Below are 26,092 nucleotides of genomic sequence, written 5' to 3'. Positions count from 1 at the left end.
CTCCTTAATAAATGAATATATAATTTGAGTTTGAAAACGAAGGAAAGTCTTACTTTTATTTCTATTTCTTAACTGGTTCAATTTCTTTTTAAGCCCCATTTATAGGCATTATGTTTTCTGGTCTGTGTGTCCGTATGTCCATCTGTCCCGCTTCAGGTTAAAGTTTTTGGTCAAGGTAGTTTTTGATGAAGTTGAAGTCCAATCAACTAAAAACTAAGTACACATGTTCCCTATGTTATGAGCTTTCTAATTGTAATGCCAAATTAGAGATTTCCCCCATTTTTACGGTCCACTAAACATAGAAAATGAAAGTGCCGATGGGGCATCCATGTACTATGGACACATTTTTGTTTTTTTGTTTTTTTGTTTTTTTCTGACCGTTTGTATACTTTATAATTCTTATCTTTAAGTTAAGTGCTGCATGAAATGGACTTGTATCTAACATTGAGAATGGAAATCGGGAATGTGTCAAAGAGACAACAACAACAACCTGACCAAAGGGTATAAAACAGCCAAAGACCACCAATGGGTCTTCAACACAGTGAGGAAATACGTCACCTGGAGGGCAGGCTTCAGCTGGACCCTAAACAACCTGTTTACTAGTTCATTGAAAATGGACTTCACACTAAACTCCAAAATATATAAATGAACTTAAGGTGGCTCGGGCCTATTGGAAGTTTCTACCAGAAGTGCCGTATTTTTTGTTATTTTATTCTTTACAGAAAGTGAATAAAATTGGTTGAAAAAAAAATAGGGGGTCACGGACCATTTAAGATCAAAATTTTACTTTTAAACAGGTATGTAAAAGGGACTATTTTTCAATGAAATGAAAGGGAAAATAGAAGTGTTGACATATTTTTATTGGAATATCAAAAAAACGTTCTATGACACTTAGTCCAAAACTGTAATATAAAAAGATGAAAAATAGCTTCAAAGAATGAGCAAATAAAAAACATAGGTTACTGATAAGGGAAAAAAATATTTTGCCTTAAAACCCAAATTTTAGCGGTAAAATGGTGAAATTGGGTAAAATGTCATTTTGGGCCTTGCAAAGATACACATAATAACAATTATATTTTTTAGTGACATAACTACAATGATTTAACATTTCTAATCAATCAAAATATTAAAAAAAAAATAATATCGAATTTACGACACAAACTTTTCGTGTGCATTGTAATTCATGCATGAAATTATGCGCAGTCGAATAGTCCCGATCCACCATAAATTAAAAAAGACCACAAAACAAACAAAGGCCAGAGGCTCCTGACTTGTGACAGGCGCCAAAATGGGGAAGGGTTAAAAATGATTTCTGAGATCTCAACCCTCCCCTATGCCTCTAGCCAATGAAGAATAATTTGAATTGGCATACATATTTTCAGAATTCCATATTTAGAAGCTAATGCATGGTACAAATGTATTGACAACACATATTTTTATATGAACCATATATATTTCAGTTCCTAATGACTACCATGACAAATTGATGAAGTATACACAGCATGGGTACAGAGTTCTGGCCCTTGCATGGAGACAGTTGCCAGCTAAGCTTAAATATACTAAAATTCAAAGAATTCAAAGGTAATTCTTCTTGAATAGTTGTTGCCAATTGTATTTTTATTTGAAATTCTGGTTTTCTACATATGAATTAAAGGATATGACGTGTCATGAAAAAGCAACTAAAAAACATCATAGAGTAATATGAATATGTCGATACCATATTTCAAGTTATACTATGTTTAAAGTATAAACAAATAGTGATGAAGTTAAACAGATTTTAGCAATTGTTTAATAAATAGAAACCTTTTACTGTTAATTTTATATGTAAATTTTGACCAATGTTATACTGCAGTTTAAAAAGCAATTTTGAAAACTTCAATTAACAGGGAACAAGTTGAAAAGGGATTAACCTTTCTGGGATTTTTGGTAACAGAAAACAGGGTAAAGCCTGAAACTACACCTGTTATAACACAGCTAAGGCAGGCTAATATTAGAACTGTTATGGTTACAGGTAAGTTAATTGACTTATAATTGGCAAGGAATGTACATAGTTGCTGACCATTACAAAAGCCATTTTTAGTACAACAAATTTTGAGAAAAATTAACATTTGTAAATGTTGTTAGACATTGTTCTTTGCTGTTTATTTTCATAGATTTGTTACATTGGTTGAATTATTTTTAGAAGAGAATACTGCACTACTGAGATCTACTTGACAATGTAGAGATTTAATAAGTCGCTAATATTTACCTTAATTTCAGAGTTATGGGACTTTATTCATAGACAACAGACATTTTGTCATATTGTACAATTTTAACTTTGTTTTGATATACTTTCTACTGAAATTTTATCAGGAGGGGAAAAATTGTTATGAATAATGACATTTACACCTTATTTATAGGAGACAACATGTTAACAGCTTTAAGTGTTGCTAGGGAGATTGGTATGGTTCCTCCCAAAGAGAAGATTGTGTTAGTTCAAGGTTATCCAGAATCAGGCAAAGTTGAAGCTTATATAGAGTTTGTTTATGCAGAGGAATACAAACAGGAGACGTCTAAAACAGGATCTGCTTCTATAGAGGTATAAATGATTGCTTTATAAATACCTCCAATCTATAGAGGTATAAATGATTGCTTTATGAATACCTCCAATCTATAGAGGTATAAATGATGGCTTTATGAATACCTCCAAACCATAGAGGTATAAATGATGGCTTTATGAATACCTCCAATCTATAAAGATATAAATGATGGCTTTATGAATACCTCCAATCTATAGAGGTATAAATGATGGCTTTATGAATACCTCCAATCCATAAAGGTATAAATGATGGCTTTATGAATACCTCCAATCCATAGAGGTATAAATGATGGCTTTATGAATACCTCCAATCCATAGAGGTATAAATGATGGCTTTATGAATACCTCCAATCCATAGAGGTATAAATGATGGCTTTATGAATACCTCCAATCCATAGAGGTATAAATGATGACTTTATGAATACCTCCAATCCATAAAGGTATAAATGATTGCTTTATGAATACCTCCAATCCATAGAGGTATAAATGATGGCTTTATGAATACCTCCAATCCATAGAGGTATAAATGATGACTTTATGAATACCTCCAATCCATAGAGGTATAAATGATGGCTTTATGAATACCTCCAATCCATAAAGGTATAAATGATGGCTTTATGAATACCTCCAATCCATAGAGGTATAAATGATGGCTTTATGAATACCTACAATCCATAGAGGTATAAATGATGGCTTTATGAATACCTCCAATCCATAGAGGTATAAATGATGGCTTTATGAATACCTCCAATCTATAGAGATATAAATGATGGCTTTAAAATGCCTTTAAAGAGTTATGAATGATTGGTTTAAAATTATTTTGGCTATGCTGGTGTTTTCCCAATTAATAGGATAAGACATGTGTCTACTGAAAAATATGAAAAGTAATGATGTGTGTAATTAAGGAAAGAGGAATAGTAGTAACAACAAAGTAAAAATTACTTTCAACTTTTAAATAATTTTTTATAATTTTACCATCACCCTCCAATGCTCTTAAATTTTTTTTCTAAAATATTTAATAAATGCAATTTTCCAAAGATAACTATAATTTTCTCTTTAGCCTTCTTTTCAACATAAATTTTTTTTTTTTAGACATTTTCTTAATTTTGCACTAAAAAAGAGTGCAATAACTTGGTATTTTTTTTTAAATGTAAACCATAAACAGGGTATGCAGGTCAATCTGGGAGGATTTTTTTTATCTACTTTTATATGAATAGGTGGGTAGATATTTCTGGTAATTTTTCATGGCTCACTTTATATTAGATTTTTTTTTATTAAAATCATTCTATTGTTATGTGATGGCAAATGGTTCATCCACGAAAAATCAATGCATTAGAAAACAAGGAAATCTGGTTCTGAATAATTAAGTTTTATCCATTTCAATTTTAAACAAAGAAATCTGGTATGAATTAGTGTATTTAAAAGTCCATTCATTCTCATAATTTTCAAACAGTGGAATATGGAATAGTTTATTTAATTGTCCATTCCATTAGCCTGATGTGGAATAGTCTATTCTAAAAGTCCTTTCCATTTTAATATGGAATAAGTCTATTTAAAAGATCAATATTCCATTTTCAAACATTGAGACCTGATGTTACATCCCAGCTCCTTTGATCTAACAGGGGTGATCTGAGCCGGATCACCCCTACCAGATCACCCCAGTTTGAGTTTCTTTGTTATGCATGCTTTCCTTTGTTCTATAACATTTTGGCGGGAATGTCGAATCTACTATAAAACTTATAACTAATTAAACGGAATTTCTAAATTCACGTAGAAAAAAATCCAGTGTATATGCTGGGATTCGAACTCAAGACCTTTAGCATTATACCAAGCCACGACACATACCACTACACCAGGACGACTGGGTACGAACTAACAGTAATTTAACATACTTAAAGGAAGCAAGATATTTTTATAAGTGGGGCGAGTTGGCAGACCTTTATTCAGTGGGGTTTAAACCCTTTTCATTAATAAGTGAGTTGTCAGACTGATTGTTAAATTTGATTTTACACTTTTTCAAAAGTTGGGCGAGTCGGTAAACAAGAGTGGGTCGATTTTTTTTTATAAAGTGGCGATATAGTATGGGCCGATTGGCCAGTGGGGCGATTTGACATTGTTTGATATCTACTTATCGTGTTCGGGGGTCATAAAGGGTATACATCATATAGTAATATATAAAGTATATTATAATGGTTGTGTGGCGTTCTAAACTAGATTTTATGAATTGTAAATGGTTTTTCGTCTAATCTAAAACAGCTGGGATGTAAAATAGTTATCCCATTGGGACTTGGTGTGTCAGTGTCAGATCACCCTCTGGCCTCCGGCCATCGGAGTGATCTTACACTGACACACCGGGTCATCGTGGGATAACTATTAAAAATAGCTAAAGTCCATTATAAATATCATATGGAATAATCTATTTAAAAGACCATTCAATTTTTAAACAGGGAAACTTGAATTGAAATAGCTTATCTAAAAGTCCTTTCCATTTTCATATGGAATGGTCTATTTAAAAGTTTTTCAAACAGTGAAATAGCTTATTTAAAAGTCCATTCCATTTTCATATGGAATAGTCTATTTGAAAAACCATTCCATTGTCAAACAGTGAAACCTGATGTGAAATAGCTAAAGACCATTCCATTTTCATATGGAATAGCCTACAACAAAATGGAATAGCCTATTCAAAAGACCATTCCATTTGTATATGGAATAGTTCATTTAAAAGACCATCCCATTTTTAAACAGGGAAATCTGGTTAGGGATAGTCCATTCCTAAAATAGTTGAGTGAGACTTAATTTACTAAATCTGAAGAATGTTAAGAACTGAGTAATTGTTGAAGATCACTGCATACAAAACCAATTCATAAGTTAAAAGAAATCAAAAGAATTTTATTCACAAGCTGATTTACAATTCACTATCAATATGTTAGTGAACAAATCTTGATGATAACTCTTGTGCAGAAAACTTTTAAAATCCAGAATTATGTTTACCAGTGAATAATATTTGTAACTGTTAACTGAAAAATCTGAAATTATCAACTATATATCTCAATAAAACTTCAAGGAGTTTTGCCATTTTTGGAAAATGACGCAGTCATTGTTCCATAACTGCCGACCTGAACTTCATTACATTTCTCTGCCTACCGCGCTTGGTTTCGTATTTACTATTTTCCATACAAACTGGAATCTGCTTGTGTTATCATTATGCATCATTGTGTAGTATTAAATCAGCCAGGACCCAGTTTACACTGGTTTCTGCTTGTATTCCACTACACTCGAACAAAGTGTTGTAGTTTGACGGGAACCAGTTTTAGAATTTGTAAACTACAAAACGTAATCGGTTATTGTTCATTCCGTTTTGGTGTTTCATACCGACTTATATGGTTTGAATAAGCTAAAGACCCTTCAAACATTAATGTGATAGGTATATTAAAGACTGTTTTACAAAAGGATTGAACTGTTTTACTTTCAAAGTCGTACTATAGGGATATCTGTCATATACGGATTTCCACTCTCACCGGTTAATTTCTTCTTTTACACGTGCTTTTGAAACTTCCTGTTTAAACATCGCAAGTTTTAAAATTGTTTTTGAGTGAATTAAACTTATTTTAACAATCATGAAGCGTTCCAGAATCATTTTAAAGCAGTTTCTTCTTCTCTTTGATGATGGAAAATAGGTTTTCTCAAGAAAATACCGCAAACGATCGCAGAGGAATTGAAACGTACAAGTCAAGTCGGCACCTGGTTAAATTGGCATCTAGTCAAATCGGCACCTATTCGACGTCAATTCGGCATCCAATAATATTTGTTATAATATTTTCTATTCAATTAATTAATTACTGTTACCAAGTACATAGTGAATATGTTGTTGTGTATTTTGGTAAACAACGAAACGAAAGTGAATATGTTAAGTGTATGAAAGTAAACAACGAAGCCCTTACCAAAGCTGTTGTTTTAACAATAAGACAATTTGTCTAATTGGATTATTAAAATAAAATGGAAAACTATGAGTCCCTTTCAATAAATCAAACTTTCATGCCAAATAATTAGCAAATTTAAGGTGTTTTTTTCCAGTAAAGTTTAAACAGCATTAAACCAACAATCCTGTAAAATGCTCAACTGGTTAAAATAATGCAGAAAAATACCCAATATCTCATGTATTAGTCCAAATAATTATGACGTCTGTCAAGGCTATTTTATTATTTTTCTGGGACGCCTTCCTACGACGTTCGTAGGAAGGCGTCCTAGAAAAAAATTAACATAGCCTTGCGGTCATAGGAAGGTGTTCCAGAATAAAATTAAAAAAGCCTTGCCAGACATAATAATTATTTGGACTACTCATATATATATATCATTAAAAATACACCAAAAAAGTCATTTAGTTGAGAAAAATAAATATATACAAAATGTACATGAACACCCAAAAATGTGAAAGTTAGTATTTAACTCTTTTTGCTTAAATACTGAAAAAAATTCTGGCAACCCCTTTCTTATTTTTACCCTATTGCTTAAAATACTGTTAAAAATATATATTTAACATGGGTGACGAATTGACTATATCAGGTGTCGATTTTAACCAGGTGCTGATTTGTCCATGTGCCAATTTAACTAGGTGCCGGTTTGACTAGAATTCTTTGACAATTTTAATTCAAATTCAAGTTGAATAATTGGAAAATCATGGTTGTTGTTTTAAATTGCTTTGGTGTAAATACTGAATGTATTTATAGCTTGGTATGAGTAAAACATTGAAGATTTTAAAGGAAAAAACCAAAAGATAATTGTTTTTAACAGCTTGGTCCCTTTGATCTGAAACAACGAAACAATAAAACATAGAAACCAAAATATAGCAATCCACTAATATAACCAAAACATGATAAAATTTATTCAACACACAGAAACAAACATAGTCAGAATCTCACTTCATTTTGAAACAAGTCAATGAAACAAGTTATAGCAATAACTAACCAAAACATGATTAAGAGTTATTCAACACAAAATAAAACGTTGACAAAATACCACTTTATTTAGAAAGGATTATTATTATTTTTAGCAATACCCTATCCAAAACATGATTAAGATTTATTCAACACAAAAACAAAATTGCTGTCTCACTTTATTTTGAGACAATGACAACAATTATACTTATAAGAAAACACTTGCTTACAGAGTTATTAAACACAAAACCAATTAAGATTGGGTGCGAACATGTAGGGTGTGAAAGTGAAAGGGGGTAAAAATGAGTGGGCGCAAACATGAATGGAAGCGAACGGACCCGGATTCAGACTATGTACCAGTGAGAAATATACAAGCCTTTCTACGGTATTTATTTGTACAATTCAGCTAGTCTTGACCTATTCATTTGTCTTAAAAAACCAGCCAGTTGTCACCTTCACTTCACACACACACACACATATACGAATATCAATTATATGCTCACGATACATGTTGCATTGTTAAACTAATTACGGTATGTGAAAATCAAGACTTGCATAAAAACTATCCCAATATTAGAGACAGTGGCGTCATTTTTCTTCAGAGCTTTCAGCTCTTTGATTCATAATTGTATATGATAATGTATCGCTGACAGAAGAGACTAAGATGTGACTTTTTAGAAGTTAATTCTGACTCACTAAAATATATAATATGAAGATGAAGAAGCAACCTTGAAATCTTAATTGACACTGTTTAGTCTTTTGATTAAAATATATGTAGTTTTATTCTAAGTATTACAGCAGAAATTATGTTGTTGACCTTTTTGTTCATGTATAATGATTAGTATGTTTTCTCAAGAGTGGAAGGTTTTTCAGAATTAATGTCCTGACAAATTATGATTTCATATGAACAAATACTTTCACAAAGAAACATATTTTGTCTTGCAGTAGATGTTCCTATATTATATTAGTTCCAAATGGCAGAAATATTATGGAATTTATTCTTTGCACTGAATGATAGTATAAAATGTTTGTTCTAATTGGAACAAATAATATATCATTGTAAATAACAAAGTTTTCAGTGGAACTTCTGTGAGGCCAAATAAAAATATATGTGTGGTTCCAGTAACCCGACCGACCCTAGTTAAAACCCCCGACCCTAGAACTTTTTTTTCACTTCTGAAAAATAAATTTTCAAACGATCAAATTTTGAGGATTGTGAATTAAAATAATTAAATTTATACATTTCTGTCATCTGAATTTCCATCACAAGTATCTGTTATGGCTAAAATGCAACAATTCATAACAGAATGCAACAAAATTAACTAAAAAGTATCATGACTGTTTATTTTACAACCAAGCACATGTAAAAATGGTGGACTTCCGGTTGTGGCGTGTATAATACCGGAAACAATTTCGGTAAACACACGATTTTTTTCCGGATTTTGACATTCAAAAATAAAAATTAAAAAAAAAAAAAAAAAAATGCCGACCTACCGACCCTATTTTTTTAAAAGTATGTAACTGGAACCACACATATATTTTTATTTGGCCTGAGGAGTAACAATGTTACGCTGAAAATTTCACCAGACGTTAGGTCATATTTTTATTTATGTCTTATTAAAGTTGTGTTTTAGATAGAAACCCAAAGCCATGTTGGATAAGTATTCCTTTTGATTCCCCTTTTATTTATAAAAAAAAATCATAGACATACTTATAAAGAAAGGGGGTGTGGTAGATCAAAAGGAAGTCAATTGCCAAAGTAATCTGTTTGGAGGTGCAACGCTCAACTACATCATTTTTCTAATTCTGTACTGTGAATTGTCATTACAGGAAGTTGCAGTTGACATTTTATCCAGGGATGATGGGAATAATTTCCATTTTGCTATTGATGGTCGATCTTGGTCAGTAGTAAGGACACACTTCGATGATCTCCTTCAAAAGGTTGGTGAAAATTTCTTTGAAAAAAATGAGTTATGTCCCCTTACCTACATGTTTGTACAAACCATTTGGCATGAGATTCTGTAGTTTAAGATGAATGTAGATCAAGATATCTATTGCTTAAAATAAAAGCAAGAAATAATATTGTAGTGATTTCCTAGAACAGTATTTCCTAGATTTTAGCATTTGTATTTATATTGCAGTTATGTGTAAGGGGAACAGTATTTGCTAGATTTTCACCAGAACAAAAGGGACAGTTAATAGAGACATTACAAGAATTAGGGTAAGTTTTTGAGTAAAGAAAATATGTGGTAATTTTATCATGTGATGAAAAAGCTTAACTCTTGAGAGCTTTTTACGTAATATAAAATATAAACATAAATACAAGTCACAACTTTAAAACACACAACATGCAGACAAGATATATTAATGTGGTACCTAACACTACAGGGAGATAACTCTGTAAAATCAGCTAAACGTTTTAATAACGTTGTGTAGTTAAGGGAATATTAAGCATCTCAATGATCAAAATAGGAGTTTCTCAAACTGCTATATAACCAGTGTAATTTTTCTGATAAAACAGTTGGTTCAAATTTTTTGAAATTTTCATATTTTTGTCAAAGGGTCAAAGTAAATACTTTGTCAAAATTTTATGAAAATTAAACGAGCCAAATTAATTTTAGTGAACGTGTTGGGTACCACCTTAAAGCATCAAAATTTTAAATGCATAGAAACAGCACAGGCATATCGAAATACATGCAAAGCATTACTAAAATACATATCGAAACATGCCAAAAATGAAAGCACAACTAAAATTAAGCACATATAAAAATATAGCACACATGCAAAATTTAAGGCATAATAACATTTTTAATTCAATTTGCTTATTGGATTCCTTTTAAAAGGTGGAGGAGCATTATTTTTTACATATGAATTATAATTTCAGTTACTTTGTTGGTATGTGTGGAGATGGAGCCAATGATTGTGGGGCCCTGAAGACAGCACATGCAGGGATATCTCTTTCTGAGGCAGAGGCTTCAGTTGCCTCCCCTTTTACCTCTAAAAAACCTAATATAGAATGTGTACCTACACTTATCAGGTATGTTCACTTTACAGTCAAAATCATTCACATTTTTGTCCAATATTGTCTTTATTTTAATTGTAATTTTAATATATTGCAATGAAAATATAGATTTAAATGAAATTGAAAATAAAAAAGTTTTTGAATACTTTGTACATGCATTGTAAAGAATTATGAACATGGATTATTATAACAATTACACATGTATATAAAAAGATAAAAGGCGTAATCATCAATGAGATATAGCAACCCAACAATATCATCAATATGTTTAGTTTCCATATTTTATCCAATTAATGTATTTATTGTTAAAGGTTATGAAATATATAGGTTGAATAAATCTAGCATATGATGACGTCCCCTTGCATGGGTATGAAATACTTTCATTGCAATTGAGATAACTCAATAAAGTATCTCTTAAAACATGTTGTAAACTTGTTGGTACATGTACAGACAAAACAGCTAAAGTTTACATAATCAGTCTGACAGAATGAAAATAAGTCTATATCCTTGGTAAAAGGTTATGCTTAAGCATGTATTCTTAAGTTCTTAGATTGTTCTATTACAATCCTAGTTGCAAGATATATGACTGGAGATTGTTGTCCTGCATGTTTATGAACTTGTCAGAGTTATGTCGCATAGTGAAATGACAAAATAAGGAAATTTAAGGATTTATAATTTCAGTTATCCCTTCCTTATGTCTTGTGTCTGGATTGGTAACTGATTAATTTATTAAAAAAAATAATAATTTATGTACCGTCATCATTTTTATGGCCCCGAAACAAAGTTGTCGGTGCCATATAGTTTTACCCTTGTCCGAAATTCCGTCTTTCCGTAATTCCGTATTTCCTTCATTCCGCAACAAACCATTATACAGAGTTTTTTTCTAAACGCCTTCAGATATTGGGCTGATTTTTGGTATGTGAGTTAACCATGATGAGTTACAGATCAAGTTTAAGTTTCCTTCCGCTCCACTATTTTTTGCCGAAATTACGGGCTTTGGACTTTGAGAAATTGTTGAAAATCACAGTTATACAGACTTTTTTCTAAACGTCTTCAGATATTGGGCTGATTTTTGGTATGTGAGTTAACTATGATGAGTTACAGAACAAATTTAAGTTTCGTTCAGCGCTCCACTAATTTTTGCCGACCATTATACGCAGTTTTTTTCTAAACGCCTTCAGATATTGGGCTGATTTTTGGTATGTGAGTTAACCATGATGAGTTACAGATCAAGTTTAAGTTTCGTTCCGCTCCACTAATTTTTGCCGAAATTACGGGCTTTGGACTTTGAGAAATTGTTGAAAATCACAGTTATACAGATTTTTTCTCTATTCCCCTCCAGATTTTGAGATGAATTTTGATATGTGAGACTACCATCATGTTTGTGTCCACATGTGTTTATATTGAAATTGCAGATTTTAAAACTTTTTGGGACAGGGCTATTCGTGTCGCTTTGACACATCTAGTTGTTTATTTTTGTATTTTTTTTTTCTTCAAAATTTCCACTTAAAATTCTGGTGCAAATGTTTCTAAATACGAAAAACATGTACCGGTACTGTTCTCAAGATGTATATGTATGTTGTGTTTGTCAATCCTGCTTATAAGCATTTATAGCTTCTATATAGAATGTCTGCTAGCATGCTTTTTTTCCGTCAATAGAGAAGGTCGAGCAGCGTTAACGACATCATCTGGAATCTTTAAGTATATGGCGATGTACAGTTTGATCCAGTTTCTGACAGTTTGTATATTATATTGGGTAAGTCGTTAATATTTTTGTGCACCAAAGCTGTCTTCTTTTAATTTTACATCAAGTTGTTAAAGAAAGTTACTGTATAAGGGATGAGTTAGAGGTGGATTTTTTTTATTTAATCATAATTTAACTCAGAAATGTATTTACATACTGAAAATAATATCCAACTAAATGTAAGCAGTTTAGTTTCTTTTAATCATTTTAAGAATCATGAATGGTTGTGAGGGTTTGCAGTAATTTCAGATAGAAATTAAGTAGATTTTTTTATCTGAAGGCAAATGGCCCTATTCTTGGAATTATTGATAAATAATAGAGAGAAAACATTATAACTCTGGCAAAAACAGATTATATTTTTTCACAGCCTGATTAATTTTATTCTTTACAACATTTATTTAAAAGTACTCGATATCAAAAGAGAAAAAAATCATACAAATTTGAACAAATTGAGCAACCATCAGAACTTCTAGATAGCAACTTGATGAGAAAATTAAATAAAACAGCTGTAATTAGAAAGTAATAACCAGATTTTAATACCTATACCTATATTATACAGATCATCCCACAACATTAGTCAATAAGAAATTAACACCAGCCTATCCAAATTCCTGCTACTGATATTCATAGTTTTTTTTCTATTGAATATTTTAACATTTGTTGGAGGGTAATTTGCACTACATCAAAATTATGGTAAAACAAAGATAGTTCCACAAATGTTACCATGTATCTCAAAAAGAAAAATATTTGTAGAAATGAGGTGGAAGTGCCATAGGAATTTCTTTTGCAAAGAATGTGACAAATATGTATTCAGTGGTATTTTATTTTAAATGATAACAGTTTCATAGAAAGGGTGGGAAAAGGGTCAAAGAAGTCAAACCACACTGCTTACTGCATTAAAGTGCTTTTAACCAAGAAATTACAGTAATATATCCTTTTTAATCAATCATCTGATATTATTGAGCTTAATTTAGAAAAAAATGTTTGTTTATTATGCTTATAATATTCGAAATTAAAAAAAAATGTATTTAAACATGATAACAGTGCTTGATCAAGTGAAAATCCATTATTATAAAGATGTTCTTGAGACTATATTTAAATAAATAAATTTGGTGTATTTACTGTATTTGATTGGTTAAAATTATTACTTTTATTTTCAATGTTGTCAATTTTTATGGTGACACGCCCACTCTGAGTGTACATGGTTATTGTTAATATAAATAATATAAAAAGTTCTTTGAGCCTTATTTTTGATAGAAATTTATGTATAATGAATAGCTTTGCGGATTATTCAATGCGAAGAGTCAAAAACTAATTTTATGGTTCAATAAATTCAAAATGAATAATAGCCATTCATTAAATATACACCTTATCCCTATTTGTCCGCCATTACTGGACATCACACATGCAGGTTTCCATAATATTTCGACGTCATAATACAAAATATCTGAAGCCACAATGGGAAAGTGATTGTAGTATTACGTCAATAGTTCAAGTGGGACAGATTATCAGGTCAGGTGGAAATAGCGATAAGGTCTATTCTTGTAATATTCATTAGGAAATTTTTCATGTTCATGGAATTTTACTCATCTTATTTCATTTTCCATATACATGTATTTGTCTTTGATTAAAATGAACAGGTTCTTTGAAGTAAGTACAATATGTATGTAATTATGCTCACACTTGTGTTTTCTCTTTAAAATCCTGCAGTTGTAACTTGTAATGGAAACCCAGGCTGTTAATATACCGCTGCAGCATGTTGTTATCCTTGTTCTGGTGCATGATATTGCATGGTTTGAATTGATACTTAAAAAAAAAAAGTATCAAACTCATGGAATGGCATCTCAGTAAATCTTTTGACCACAAAACACCTATTTTTTGACAACTGATCAAATTATTTCGATTTTAAGTTAATTTTAAGTTATATTGAAATGCTGTGTAGCAATATTTGGGTAACTATAACCTAAATTTTGCATTTAGGTATGAAACCTAAGGCAATTGATCCTGGATATCAAAAATATTTTACAGCTGCAGTGCTTTTGTATTGAAAAAATTGATTAGCAGACTTTGATTCCCTTATACTCAACATTGAACAGTTTGTGCATTTGTTGGGGATTTTTTTGACTTTGCCTCTTTATGGGGTATTTTGTAGAAAAATATAATAAGAAATAAAAGATATATAATCACTTCAGTCCTTTTATACGATTCAATATCTGAATAGTTTTAAGTCGCATGTCCAACAATTATCATAACATCTTGTCAAATTGTTGCTGAAACAAACTGATAATGTTGGATCTATTGCAAAAAATAGGTGTATGCATTTTCCTTTATAACTCTTATCTTATTTTGCCACAAGTATTGTAGTTCAAAAATGAAACAAACAAAAAATAAGAAGAGAAAGACATAAAAAATTAAATTAAATTAATGTTTTGGCTGATGACTAAAATATGTATTTCTGGTGTGACAGAGAGGGAAGAGCATGTTGGCAGACATGTATGGGATTATTTAAATGTGCAGCGTGTTTTAGTCTGACAGAATTTACCTCAGTTTGTATTCTCAGCTGGGTGAGTTTTTATATCAATTATTATAAAAATTTTGATTTCAAATGTAAGGGATCAGAAAAGTAGGTGTTCTGTTATTAATATAACCATTTATGGTGCTAACATTCAGTTTTCCCTAGCCATTCCTAAATATAAATTTGTCCTTGTAATAATTTTCATGCCTCACTGATTGAATACATACCCAAGTAAAATAACAAAATTGCTAAAATAAATCGCTGCAAAAGCAGGTAGAAAGTTTCAAAGGGAAAAAAGAATCTACGCATACAATTTGATTTACAGCACTATGAGTAATAGATCAACTGCATTGGTCTATATAATCATTGTCTGATTGCAATGGTGCACTTATAATACTCTTAAGGAGGCTCGAGGGTATAAAAATTTCAGAAAAAAATTAAACAATTGTTTTTCATTACAAATTTTATTTATTACCTTTTGTAGTTGTTACTTTATCATATGGTACAAAAAACATTCAAAACAATTAATTCGTGTTGGCCCCAGATGACTTTTAAAATGTAAACATCATTGAAAAAGTTCCAAATTATCTCCCTTTGGAGGAAAAATGCCATTTTTTGGCTTTAAAATTTAAATATCTCTTTTAACTCATCGGTGACCTATATTTTTTAATATAATTTCGATATATGCTGTACTTAAACTAAATTATTTTAAAATTTGAGCGATTTCTGTAATAAATTTCTTTTTTTATTTCGATATTACCTTTATTTCTCCTATTAGGTCAACAGAAAAAATTTTTTTTTTACAAAGATGTATGCTTCTTTCGAAGGCAGATTGTGAGCGCAAATGAACGGTGACCCCATTTTTTTATTTTATTTTTCTATTAACTATAAGATAAAGTTCATTTATAGAAAAATATAGAGAAATCCTATATAAATGATTTAGACCCGCGAACCCCCTTAACGATATTTTCTTATTATAACTGAAGTCTGGAGTTTCAGTCAAAGGCCTTTGACTTAATTCAGTGTTCGTAATTTATTATCCAAGTCTTATGGTCACAAAGTATAAGAACATTAGAACCAAACTCAGATTCATAATTTTGGCCATGGAGAGCTCAAAGTCATGATATTCAATATGCACATTTTTGGCAGTCTCTTTAGGTCCCTTTGTTTCTATGCTCTCATACATTTTGTGTTTAAGTCTTTCTATTTTTTGTTGTTGATGAGTATTAGTTAGTTTACTCGTTTGAATTGTTTTACATTTGTCATTTTGGGGCCTTTTATAGCTGACTATGCGATATGGATCATAGTTGAAGGCCGTAGAGTGACCTATAGTTGTTAATTTCTGTGTCATGTGGTCTCTTGTGGAGATGTGTCTCATTGGCAATCATACCACATCTTCTTTTTTAGCTCACCTGGCCCTTGTGAGCTTTCCTTATCACTTGGCATTCGTCGTCCATCGTCGTCCGTTAACTTTTACAAAAATATTCTCCTCTGAAACTACAAGATCAAATTTAACCAAACTTGGCCACAATCATCACTAAGGTATTTAGTTAAAAAAATATGTCCCATGACCCTACCCACCAACCAAGATGGCTGACAAGGCTAAAAATAGAACATAGGGGTAAAATGCCGTTTTTGGCATATATCTCTGAAACCAAGGCATTAAGAGCATATCTGACATGGGTAAAAATGTTAATCAGGTTGAGATCTATTTGCCCTAAAAATTTCAGACGAATTAGATGACCCGTTGTTGGGTTGCTGCCCCTGTATTGGTAATTTTAAGGAAATTTAGCCATGTTTGGTTATTATCTTGAGTATTATTATACATAGAGATGAACTGTTAACACCAAAGTAAGATCTACAGATAAGTCAATATGACCAAAATGGTCAATTGACCCCTTTAGGAGTTATTGCCCTTTATAGTCAATTTTTAACAATTTTAACAGATTTTGTAAATTTTTGTAAATTTTTACAAAATATTTCCCTCTGAAACTACTCGGCCAAGTTCATTATACAAAAATGTAGATAGAGATAATTGTAAGCAGCAAGAAAGATCTACAAACACATCACCATTACAAAACACAATTTTTTCATGAATCCATGTGTGTCCTTTGTTTAATATGCACATAGACCAAGGTGACAACACAAGCTCTTTAGAGCCTTTAGTTTTATATACCTTATAAAGATTACCATTATTAAAAAAACATGTGTTTTACATATAAATATCATATTTATTGTGTTTATTTTTAAGGATGCTTACCATTAATTTCATGAGTTATCTTGACTTACCAAAATTTCTATAATGGGTTCTGCTATCAATCATGTACGAGTAAATTATTTAATCCAGCATTTGTTTTCCAGATCTCTAACAACTTGACAGATTTTGAATTCCTGTATATAGATCTGTTTATACTAACAACTCTAAGTATAACATGTAAGTTTATATATATTGTAGGTTATTTAAAACAAATAATGTCTAGATGTCAGATGTGCAAATAGTGCATTATATTTAAATTCATAACCCTTTTTATGCCCCACCTACGATAGTAGAGGGGCATTATGTTTTCTGGTCTGTGTGTCCGTCCGTCTGTTCGTTCGTCCGTCTGTTCGTTTGTCCGTCCGTTCGTTCGTTCGTCTGTTCGTTCGTCCGTCTGTCCCGCTTCAGGTTAAAGTTTTTGGTCGAGGTAGTTTTTGATGAAGTTGAAGTCCAATCGACTTGAAACTTAGTATACATGTTCCCTATGATATGATCTTTTAAATTTTAATGCCAAATTAGAGGGTTTACCCCAATTTCACGGTCCACTGAACATAGAAAATGATAGTGCGAGTGGGGCATTCGTGTACTGGGGACACATTCTTGTTTTATATATCACAGTTCACTGACTTGAATAAATGTACAATGTATGTCAAAGTAACCCCTGATTTGTCTTCACGTTTAAGGAAGATATATATGGGGGCAAGAGGGTAACATCCTATATCTGAATATTGTTGATTTTTTTTTTTTTTAATTGAAAGAAAGATAAAATAGTATACCACTGTGGGCAACAGAAGATTTTTAATTAAATACTGTATTCTTTAGATTTAAAATAATTCTCAAGTATTCTGATAATTTTTTGCTGAAAATCTATTGGAAAGTGGGTTACTTTTGTATTAGCTTTTTGATTCTGATAACTGTTTGTGCCAAGTTAGTCCTACAAACATGAAACAGTTATAAACATTGGAAGCTAGTTTTGTCAATGAATTTAAAACAATTAATAAAAAAATGTTTTTTTTATACAGTTGGAGCCACAGGGGCCTATGATAAATTACATCCAGAACCACCACTGATTAACCTATTTAGTATTGGACCAATCCTGACTCTAATTTTACAGACAGGGATACAGGCTGCAGCTCAGGTTTTTGTCTACCTCAATGTTCAGACACAACCATGGTAAGTGAGATGTTGTACAAGTCTGGAATTCTACAGTGTACGTTTAAAAGACAAGTACTAAAAATTAATAACCAGGCTTTGAGGTCATAAACATTTTAAACACAAAAATCATACTTAGACTCCAAAAGTTTCATGACCGAGGGCCCAGGTAGTTCAGGGTTTATAATGTGGTACTTTTTATAAAAAATAAAAGGATGGTTTTTATATTCCTGGTTAATTTCTTTTTTGAAGGAGATATTTGGGTATCTTAATCCTTATGGGAATTGGGAAGGGATTAAGTATGTTAGGATTTGGGGTAGGCCCTCATTCCTCATAGGGCTACATAAATGGTTAATGTATAAACTTTTTACAAGTCTCACCCCTTAATTTTTCTTGTCGGTCAGTCCCACTTTTTCCAAATCCTGTATTTGAAACCTGCTATAAATGATTTATTAAAATTTAAAGATCAATAAATTGTTTATTCATTTTCAGGTTTACACCATTTGTTGACAATGAAGATGATGCCTATGAAAGCTATGAGAATGCTTCTGTATTTCTGATCTCTTCATACCAATACATTATATTAGCTATTGTCTTTTCTAAAGGAAAGCCATACAGAAATACCATCTGCTCTAATTGTGAGTCATTTTTAATTTGGATAATAGTTGTTTTTGACAGATAAGGATTATCTTTATTCAAGGGGAATAACTTTGGAATTATTAGGAGTGTAATTTTTATACGTAAGAATAATATTTTGGGGTTTGTATAATGCTATGATGTGGTCTGCATCATCCTCGTTAGAAGACACATTTGGTTTCCAGACAACAACTTTATTTTAAGTTAATGGATCTCTATGAAATTTTACAAGAAGGTTCAATACCACAAAAGAAAGGTTTGGATAGAATTAAGGGTAGACAAATAGCAAGCATTTTTGTAGTTCCAGACAATTGCTTGTGTGAAGTGTATGGATATATCTGGCATTGTACAAATGTACCTCCATGTTCCATATCACAAATGGAAGGCTGGGATTAAGTTTGGGGTTGGTTGCCCCAAGCATGATGGAAATAAGGGCAAAAAAAGGGCCAAAAACAAGCATTTTTCTAGATTCCAGACAATATCTTGTGTTCAAGTATATGGATCTCTCTAAAATAATACTACAAGGTTCCATACTACAAAGGAAATGCTTGGATTGCGTTTGGGGTTGGTCAAGAAATTTTTTTTTTGGGGGGGGGGGGGGGGGGGGGGGCAAATTTTTTCCCCCCAAATTTTTCAAATTTCAAAGTTTTTGAAAAGTTTCAAGAAATCTTCAAAATGAACAGTATTGCGAAATAGATTTTTAAGATCTTTGACCACATTTATTTTGTGTCAGAAACCTATATGTCAAAAAATTTATCACAATCAAAATTCAGAGAGTTTCAAGCTTGAATATTGTGTCCAAATTTGCACCAACTGTTCAGGGTTCGGCCTCAGCGGTCATATCAGGCTGTGCTCAGTGAAGAATTTTATTTTTATGCCCCACCTACGATAGTAGAGGGGCATTATGTTTTCTGGTCTGTGCCTCCGTTCGTCCGTGTGTCCGTCTGTGCGTCCGTCCTTCCGTTCAGGTTAAAGTTTTTGGTCAAGGTAGTTTTTGATGAAGCTGAAGTCCAATCAACTTGAAACTCAGTAGACTTGTTGCTTATGCTATGATCTTTCTAATTTTAAAGCCAAATTAGACTTTTGACCCCAATTTCACGGTCCACTGAACATAGAAAATGAAAGTGGGAGTTTCAGGTTAAAGTTTTTAGTCAAGGTAGTTTTTGGTGAAGCTGAAGTCCAATCAACTTGAAACTTAGTAAACTTGTTGCTTATGATATAATCTTTTAAATTTTGAAGCCAAATTAGACTTTTGTCCCCAATTTCACGGTCCACTAAACATAGAAAATGAAAGTGGGAGTTTCAGGTTAAAGTTTTTGGTCAAGGTAGTTTTTGATAAAATTGAAGTCCAATCAACTTGAAACTTAGTACATATGTTCCCTATAGTATCATCTTTTTAATTTTAATACCAAATTAGATTATTACCCAATTTCATGGTCCATGGAACATGGAAAAGGATAGTGCGAGTGGGGCATCCATGTACTTTGGACACATTCTTGTAAAGAAACAATTTTACATTCTAAATGTGCCAGAACCTGTATACATAAATTCACCTTTGGAATTGAGCTTACTGCCTTTTTGATCCTCTTACAGAAGCATCTTGGGTAAACTTTTCAGAAAAAAATGTGGTGTCATGAAGTTTGTTGGTCTTTGTTTATTGTAAAACTGTTTTATTTGATCAATATAAATTACTGGTATTGAAAAACAAAAATATAAATCCTTGTTTCAAAAATTTCAAAAATATTACTCCTTGTTTCAAAAATTCAAAAAAATATAACTACTTGTTTCAAAAATTCCCAAAATATAACTCCTTGTTTCAAAAATTCCAAAAATATAATTGGTAAAATGAAAGTATATTCAGCACCCAAGCATATGACCTATATAAAATGTTTCTATTGTAGATTTTTTCCTAGCCAATATAGTGTTTTGTTTGGCCTGTACAGTATGGCTACACATAGAACCCCTAGAATTCTTTAGAGAGTTTATGGAGGTTAGTATTCATTCATCAATTATTTTAACTAAAAAATATACCACTGTTTTTATGCCCCACCTACGATAGTAGAGGGGCATTATGTTTTCTGGTCTGTGCGTCCGTTTGTTCGTGTGTCCGTCTGTGCGTCCGTCCTTCCGTTCAGGTTAAAGTTTTTGGTCAAGGTAGTTTTTGATGAAGTTGAAGTCCAATCAACTTGAAACTTAGTATACATGTGCCCTATGATATGATCTTTCTAATTTAAATGCCAAATTAGAGTTTTGACCCCAATTTTACGGTTCACTGAACATAGAAAATGATAGTGCAAATTTCAGGTTAAAGTTTTTGGCTTCAGGTTAAAGTTTTTGGTCAAGGTAGTTTTTGATGAAGTTGAAGTCCAATCAACTTGAAACTTAGTATACATGTGCCCTTTGATATGATCTTTCTAATTTAAATGCCAAATTAGAGTTTTGACCCCAATTTTACGGTTCACTGAACATAGAAAATGATAGTGCAAATTTCAGGTTAAAGTTTTTGGTCAAGGTAGTTTTTGATAAAGTAGAAGTCCAATCAACTTGAAACTTAGTATACATGTTCCCTTTGATAAGATCATTCTAATTTTAATGCCAAATTAGAGAATTTATTCCAATTTCACAGTCCTTTAAACATAGAAAATGATAGTGCGAGTGGGGCATCCGTGTACTGTGGACACATTCTTGTTTTGTTTGTGTTTTAACGCCACTTTTAAGCACTACATTTAGGCTATTTCGTGGCGGCCTGTTTTTATTGGTGGAGGAAGCCATAGTGCCTAGAGAAAACCACCAACCTTTGATAGGAAAATTGACAATCCTAGGGATGACAAAAAAATACCACTGAAGATCCAGCTGAAATATTGAAGCTTTGCTTTGCCCTGATTCATGTACATATATATATACTAGAACACACCCGTGATATCGCGGGTCCGTGACTGAATTAAAGTATATAACTATATGCGCAAGCCTTATTTTAGTATTAGTATTGTCATCTGATAAAGTCATGTCGATTATAAGATGCACAGTTTTCCGTCTGCTTTGAAATCTTTCTGTTTGAACCCGTCAAACTGGAACTTATCAATTATTGGTAATATTAATTATTTGGAAAACAAAAGGTCCTGGAATGGAGTATGTTTTAATCAACAACATTGTCCTATATAAGTTATAAATAAAGTTGAATTCTTTGATTCGCTGTTTTACATTATGCCCGCTAACAAATTGAAAACTGTACCTATAGGCCTTATTTTTAGTCCAGATTTTTAGTATTCGTATTGTTATCTTAGAAAGTCTTACTGATTAAAATACTACAATAGGTAACAATTTGACCTGTGATTATGACCCGTGTATATAGCATATTAATCCTGTATACACGGTTTGTTGGTGCGCCTGTCAGATGCGGAACGTACAGATAAGGTAATAGGTATCAGGTGAATGAATATACTATTGGTATCGGTATCGGACTCGACCCAGAACTTCTTAATTATTGGCAATATTAATTACGTGGAAAACAAAAGGGCCTTGAGTGGTGTAATTTTTAATCTACACCTTTGTACTAAATTAGTTATATATAAAGTTGAATTCTTTGATTCGTCGTTTTTTACGTGATGACGGCTGACAAATTTGACCTTGTAATTTTAGTATTATAGATATTTCAGTTGGCAGACATACCTTCCATGGAGTATAAACTCATTTCTCTAATTCTTCGTCAATTTATCCCTTTCTGCACCCATTGTATAAAAAAATTTAATCAACGTGTGGTTTGTTTGATCTCAGTTCTTCATTGGTTAAAATCTGATTATGACGTCAAATTTCCTATTGTGACGGCATGAAAAAAGCCGACCATGCCTGATGACGTCACATAGAAAGAACTTACCTTTTCGCAGATCCATCCCAAATAAAGAATAAGTTTGCCTGTGTATTGTTTGAAAATCATTAGAGAAACAGATTCCACCACCAAATCTCATGTAATACAATATTTATCCACTCTCGACAGTTAAATTTTAAATATACCAGTAAAGATCCAGGTGAAATATTGAAGCTTTGTTTTCCACTGATTTATTTTGTACATATATATATTTCAGTTGGCAGACATACCTTCCATGGAGTACAAACTCATATATCTGGGAATTGTTGCAATCAACTTTATTCTTTCATTCTTAGTTGAGGTAAGAATAATAAGTGATTTAGTAAATTTTGACATCAAAGGGCCACAACTGGAAAAAACAAATCTGGAATAATCATTGTCTTCAATTCCCTTGAAATTTGTAAAATGTAAAACAACAAAAATACTGAACTCCGAGGAAAATTCTGAATGGGAAGTCCATAATCAAATGGCAAAATCAAAAGCTGCAAACACATCATTCGAATGGAGAACAACTTTCATATTCCTGACTTTGTACAGGCATTTTCTTATGTAGAAAATTGTGGATACAACAATGTGTGAAAATAAATGAATTTCTTTACATTTGTAGCACAAATAAAATTGAATAAATTTATTCTTTATTTAATTTTGTTTAATACTTTGGAAATGAAAAATGCTTGTTTTCACAGAAGACTGTTTTGCAGTATATGTATTTATTGATGCATTTAGATGCATCTTTTGTTTTTCAGAGCAAGTATTGAAATTTTGTACCTGTATATTTACTTTCATTAAAATTGACAACCATAGAAATGTATTCTAGTTTGACCATACATTATTATATCCATGTGAAAGGTATAGTAAAAACAGAGAGTATCAGATAACAATTCATGACCAAAACAAATTGTGTTCCGGATAAACACAACGGTGAGGCTGTCAGCATTGTCAAATGATGTGTATATTAAAGAACCATTGTAATATAATCATCTTTGTCAAAAACATTGACAGCATTTCTATGTTCTATTTCTATATTTTTTTTTAAATTTTCAGTCATATTTCTGCGATAGCTACTTAATCAGCAGAAAATTACAAGAAAAAATCAAAGAGAATTTCTTCAATAGCCAATTAAAGTACAAGGCATTGGAAGAGGAGATTTCACAGTCAACACACTGGCCACCAGTTTCCTCCACGACAGATCTCGTAGAAGTCTTCCAGCGCATGGACAGTGCAGTATCAGCAGATATTGATCGTACAAGTTTAATGAGCAGTCTGGCAGACTCTGCAAGTGAGACAGGGTCACTCAGAATTAAAAATATTGAAAGTGTCGGGACACTTGACACCCAGGGAAGCATGGCTACACTTGACACCCAGGGAAGCATGGCTACACTTGACACCCAGGGAAGCATGACTACACTTGACACCCAGGGAAGCATGACTACCATTGACACCCAGGGAAGCATGGCTACACTTGACATACCGGGGAGCATGGATACACTTGACACACAGATATCTACAGTGGATGACGAAGCACAGCTTATTGAGACAGGGGTGGATAACCCTGGGTTTGTAGAAGACTCACATTCTACTACTACCACAAATTTATAAGGAATACGTAGGAATTTGTCTTTTTGTATGTATTTGTACATCAATTGAATTAGTTATTCCTTGTAACTTTTTTATATATTTTTAAATGTTTTTAAAGAATCATTTTGTAATCAAATTTATGCTTTTATTTATCTCTCAAGAAAATATCAAGAAAGTCATAAAGCTTGAAAAAGTGAAATTTAAAAAAGCTGATGTTCCTCATTTTTAAATTTCATATTTTTTATTGATAAGGTATTGTGGAAGAAGAATTTTACTTGGTGCACATTGCTATATATATGTAGGTGCTATATGTGTAACAAAACATTATAATAATGTGAAATTTAAAATTGTATTGTTATAGTTATCTTTTCATCTGAATTTGTAATAATTTATATTTGAACTTGTCAAGCAATCATGGAAAAGTTGAAACTGAAGACACAAAGAATATATGACATATTTATAATATTATATACATTTTTATGTATAGTGTGCTTGATATCTTATATTCACATGATTTTATAGGTGGTGTCTCTTTTACCATTCTCTAGTTATGCCCATTTATAAAGTTATATGCAAGTGGGGGCATCATCTGTGTCCCAATTTTGCAACCAGAAGACAAGATTTTTAGCTTGCACAAGAACTATCCATTTGACTTGCTTTTAGCACTTAATCCCCTCCCCTTCGAACCTTGATCAGTTAATTCCCTCCCCCTTTAAATCTTTGTCAGAAAAACAGCAAAAGTTATATAGAAGATTGTACAACAAAAATTAGTTCAGAAAAAATACTAGACTCTAATGATTCTGACATAAAGACAACAAAAAGCACAGGTACATTGTATATTCAAAATGAAACTGTGGCAAAGAATAATGTAAAACATATTCACCAAAGAAACCTGGCTAATAATTTTGTAGGCCAAACTCATGTTTCATCTGCAAAAGATTCATTATTGATGCTCAAATAAAAAAAGGTTAAATCACCAAATATGGTGAAAATATGAAGAGCATTTAGGAGCCACAATTCTGAAAGGTTTTGCCCAATATAAAAGCTAAAGCAATCGTTTCTTGGGGTAGAAAATCTTTAGAATTTTCAAACAATTAAAAGTTTTGTAAACAGTTCATTTAATTAACCCAATCTTAATGCACTTATAACCTGTTGTTTTGAAATGGGAGTTGAAATTATTTTCCAGTTTGATTTATTCTTACAAATATGTCTGCATAAAAATGCATGTTTTCTAGTCTTTCTCCCTAGGTTAAATGAGAATATTCATACATATCACATATTCTTGTTCTTAGAATATAGATGCTGTATATTTATTCAAGATTTTGATTGTACATTCAAAACATGACAACTGTAGGTACTTTTTTTTATAAATATTAATCATATAAATTGTCTGTTATCAATTATGAAAGTGGTGTTTTATTTTATTTTAAAGCAAACTTTTATTTTATATCTGTTGTGATGATAATTTCATATGTACATGTAGAAGGTCCTATATAAGAATTTTATATATTTATATATATTTATATATGTACCAGTATTACATGTAGGTCCCAACATATATTCTTAGATTTTTAACCGGATTTTTGTGACAAAAATGTCGGTTATTGATTTGGGGATGTACGGCGGGCGGCCGGGCGGTCGGGCGGCCGGGCGGTCGGGCGGGCGGGCGGGCGGGCGGCAATCAAATGTTGTCCGTGCATTAACTCATGAACCGTTCAACCAAAGCTTTTAAAATTTTAATATGTTATTACTGACAACTATACAAAGGTCAAGTTCAATAAAGGCGATTTTGACTTTTACCGTTCAGGAGT

General features: G+C 31.9%; 1 protein-coding gene across 5 annotated transcripts in view; it reads left to right on the top strand.

Moving 5' to 3' along the window:
- LOC139501235 (polyamine-transporting ATPase 13A3-like) overlaps positions 1-24,453 on the top strand; it is a 60,455-nt gene extending 36,002 nt beyond the window's left edge. For 3 of the 5 annotated variants that reach the window (XM_071290234.1, XM_071290236.1, XM_071290237.1), the window contains exons 18-30: positions 1,461-1,581; positions 1,887-2,011; positions 2,400-2,578; positions 9,343-9,453; positions 9,654-9,733; positions 10,397-10,549; positions 12,194-12,290; positions 17,155-17,227; positions 18,073-18,223; positions 18,695-18,840; positions 20,740-20,828; positions 22,921-23,004; positions 23,748-24,453. In XM_071290234.1, coding sequence (XP_071146335.1) covers positions 1,461-1,581; positions 1,887-2,011; positions 2,400-2,578; positions 9,343-9,453; positions 9,654-9,733; positions 10,397-10,549; positions 12,194-12,290; positions 17,155-17,227; positions 18,073-18,223; positions 18,695-18,840; positions 20,740-20,828; positions 22,921-23,004; positions 23,748-24,302 — 1,964 coding nt within the window. In that variant the 3' untranslated portion in view covers positions 24,303-24,453. Of the gene's footprint in view, positions 1-1,460; positions 1,582-1,886; positions 2,012-2,399; positions 2,579-9,342; positions 9,454-9,653; positions 9,734-10,396; positions 10,550-12,193; positions 12,291-14,745; positions 14,843-17,154; positions 17,228-18,072; positions 18,224-18,694; positions 18,841-20,739; positions 20,829-22,494; positions 22,684-22,920; positions 23,005-23,747 lie in introns of those variants that run through there. The other 2 variants (XM_071290235.1, XM_071290238.1) reach the window with 2 other exon arrangements.
- The last annotated feature ends 1,639 nt before the right edge of the window (positions 24,454-26,092 follow it).

Source organism: Mytilus edulis, chromosome 13, assembly GCF_963676685.1.
Source record: "Mytilus edulis chromosome 13, xbMytEdul2.2, whole genome shotgun sequence".
In the NCBI taxonomy this organism is placed as follows: Eukaryota; Metazoa; Mollusca; class Bivalvia; order Mytilida; family Mytilidae; genus Mytilus; species Mytilus edulis.
The sequence above is the reverse complement of the archived record's forward strand: the minus strand, read 5'-3'. Positions and strand labels throughout refer to the sequence as shown.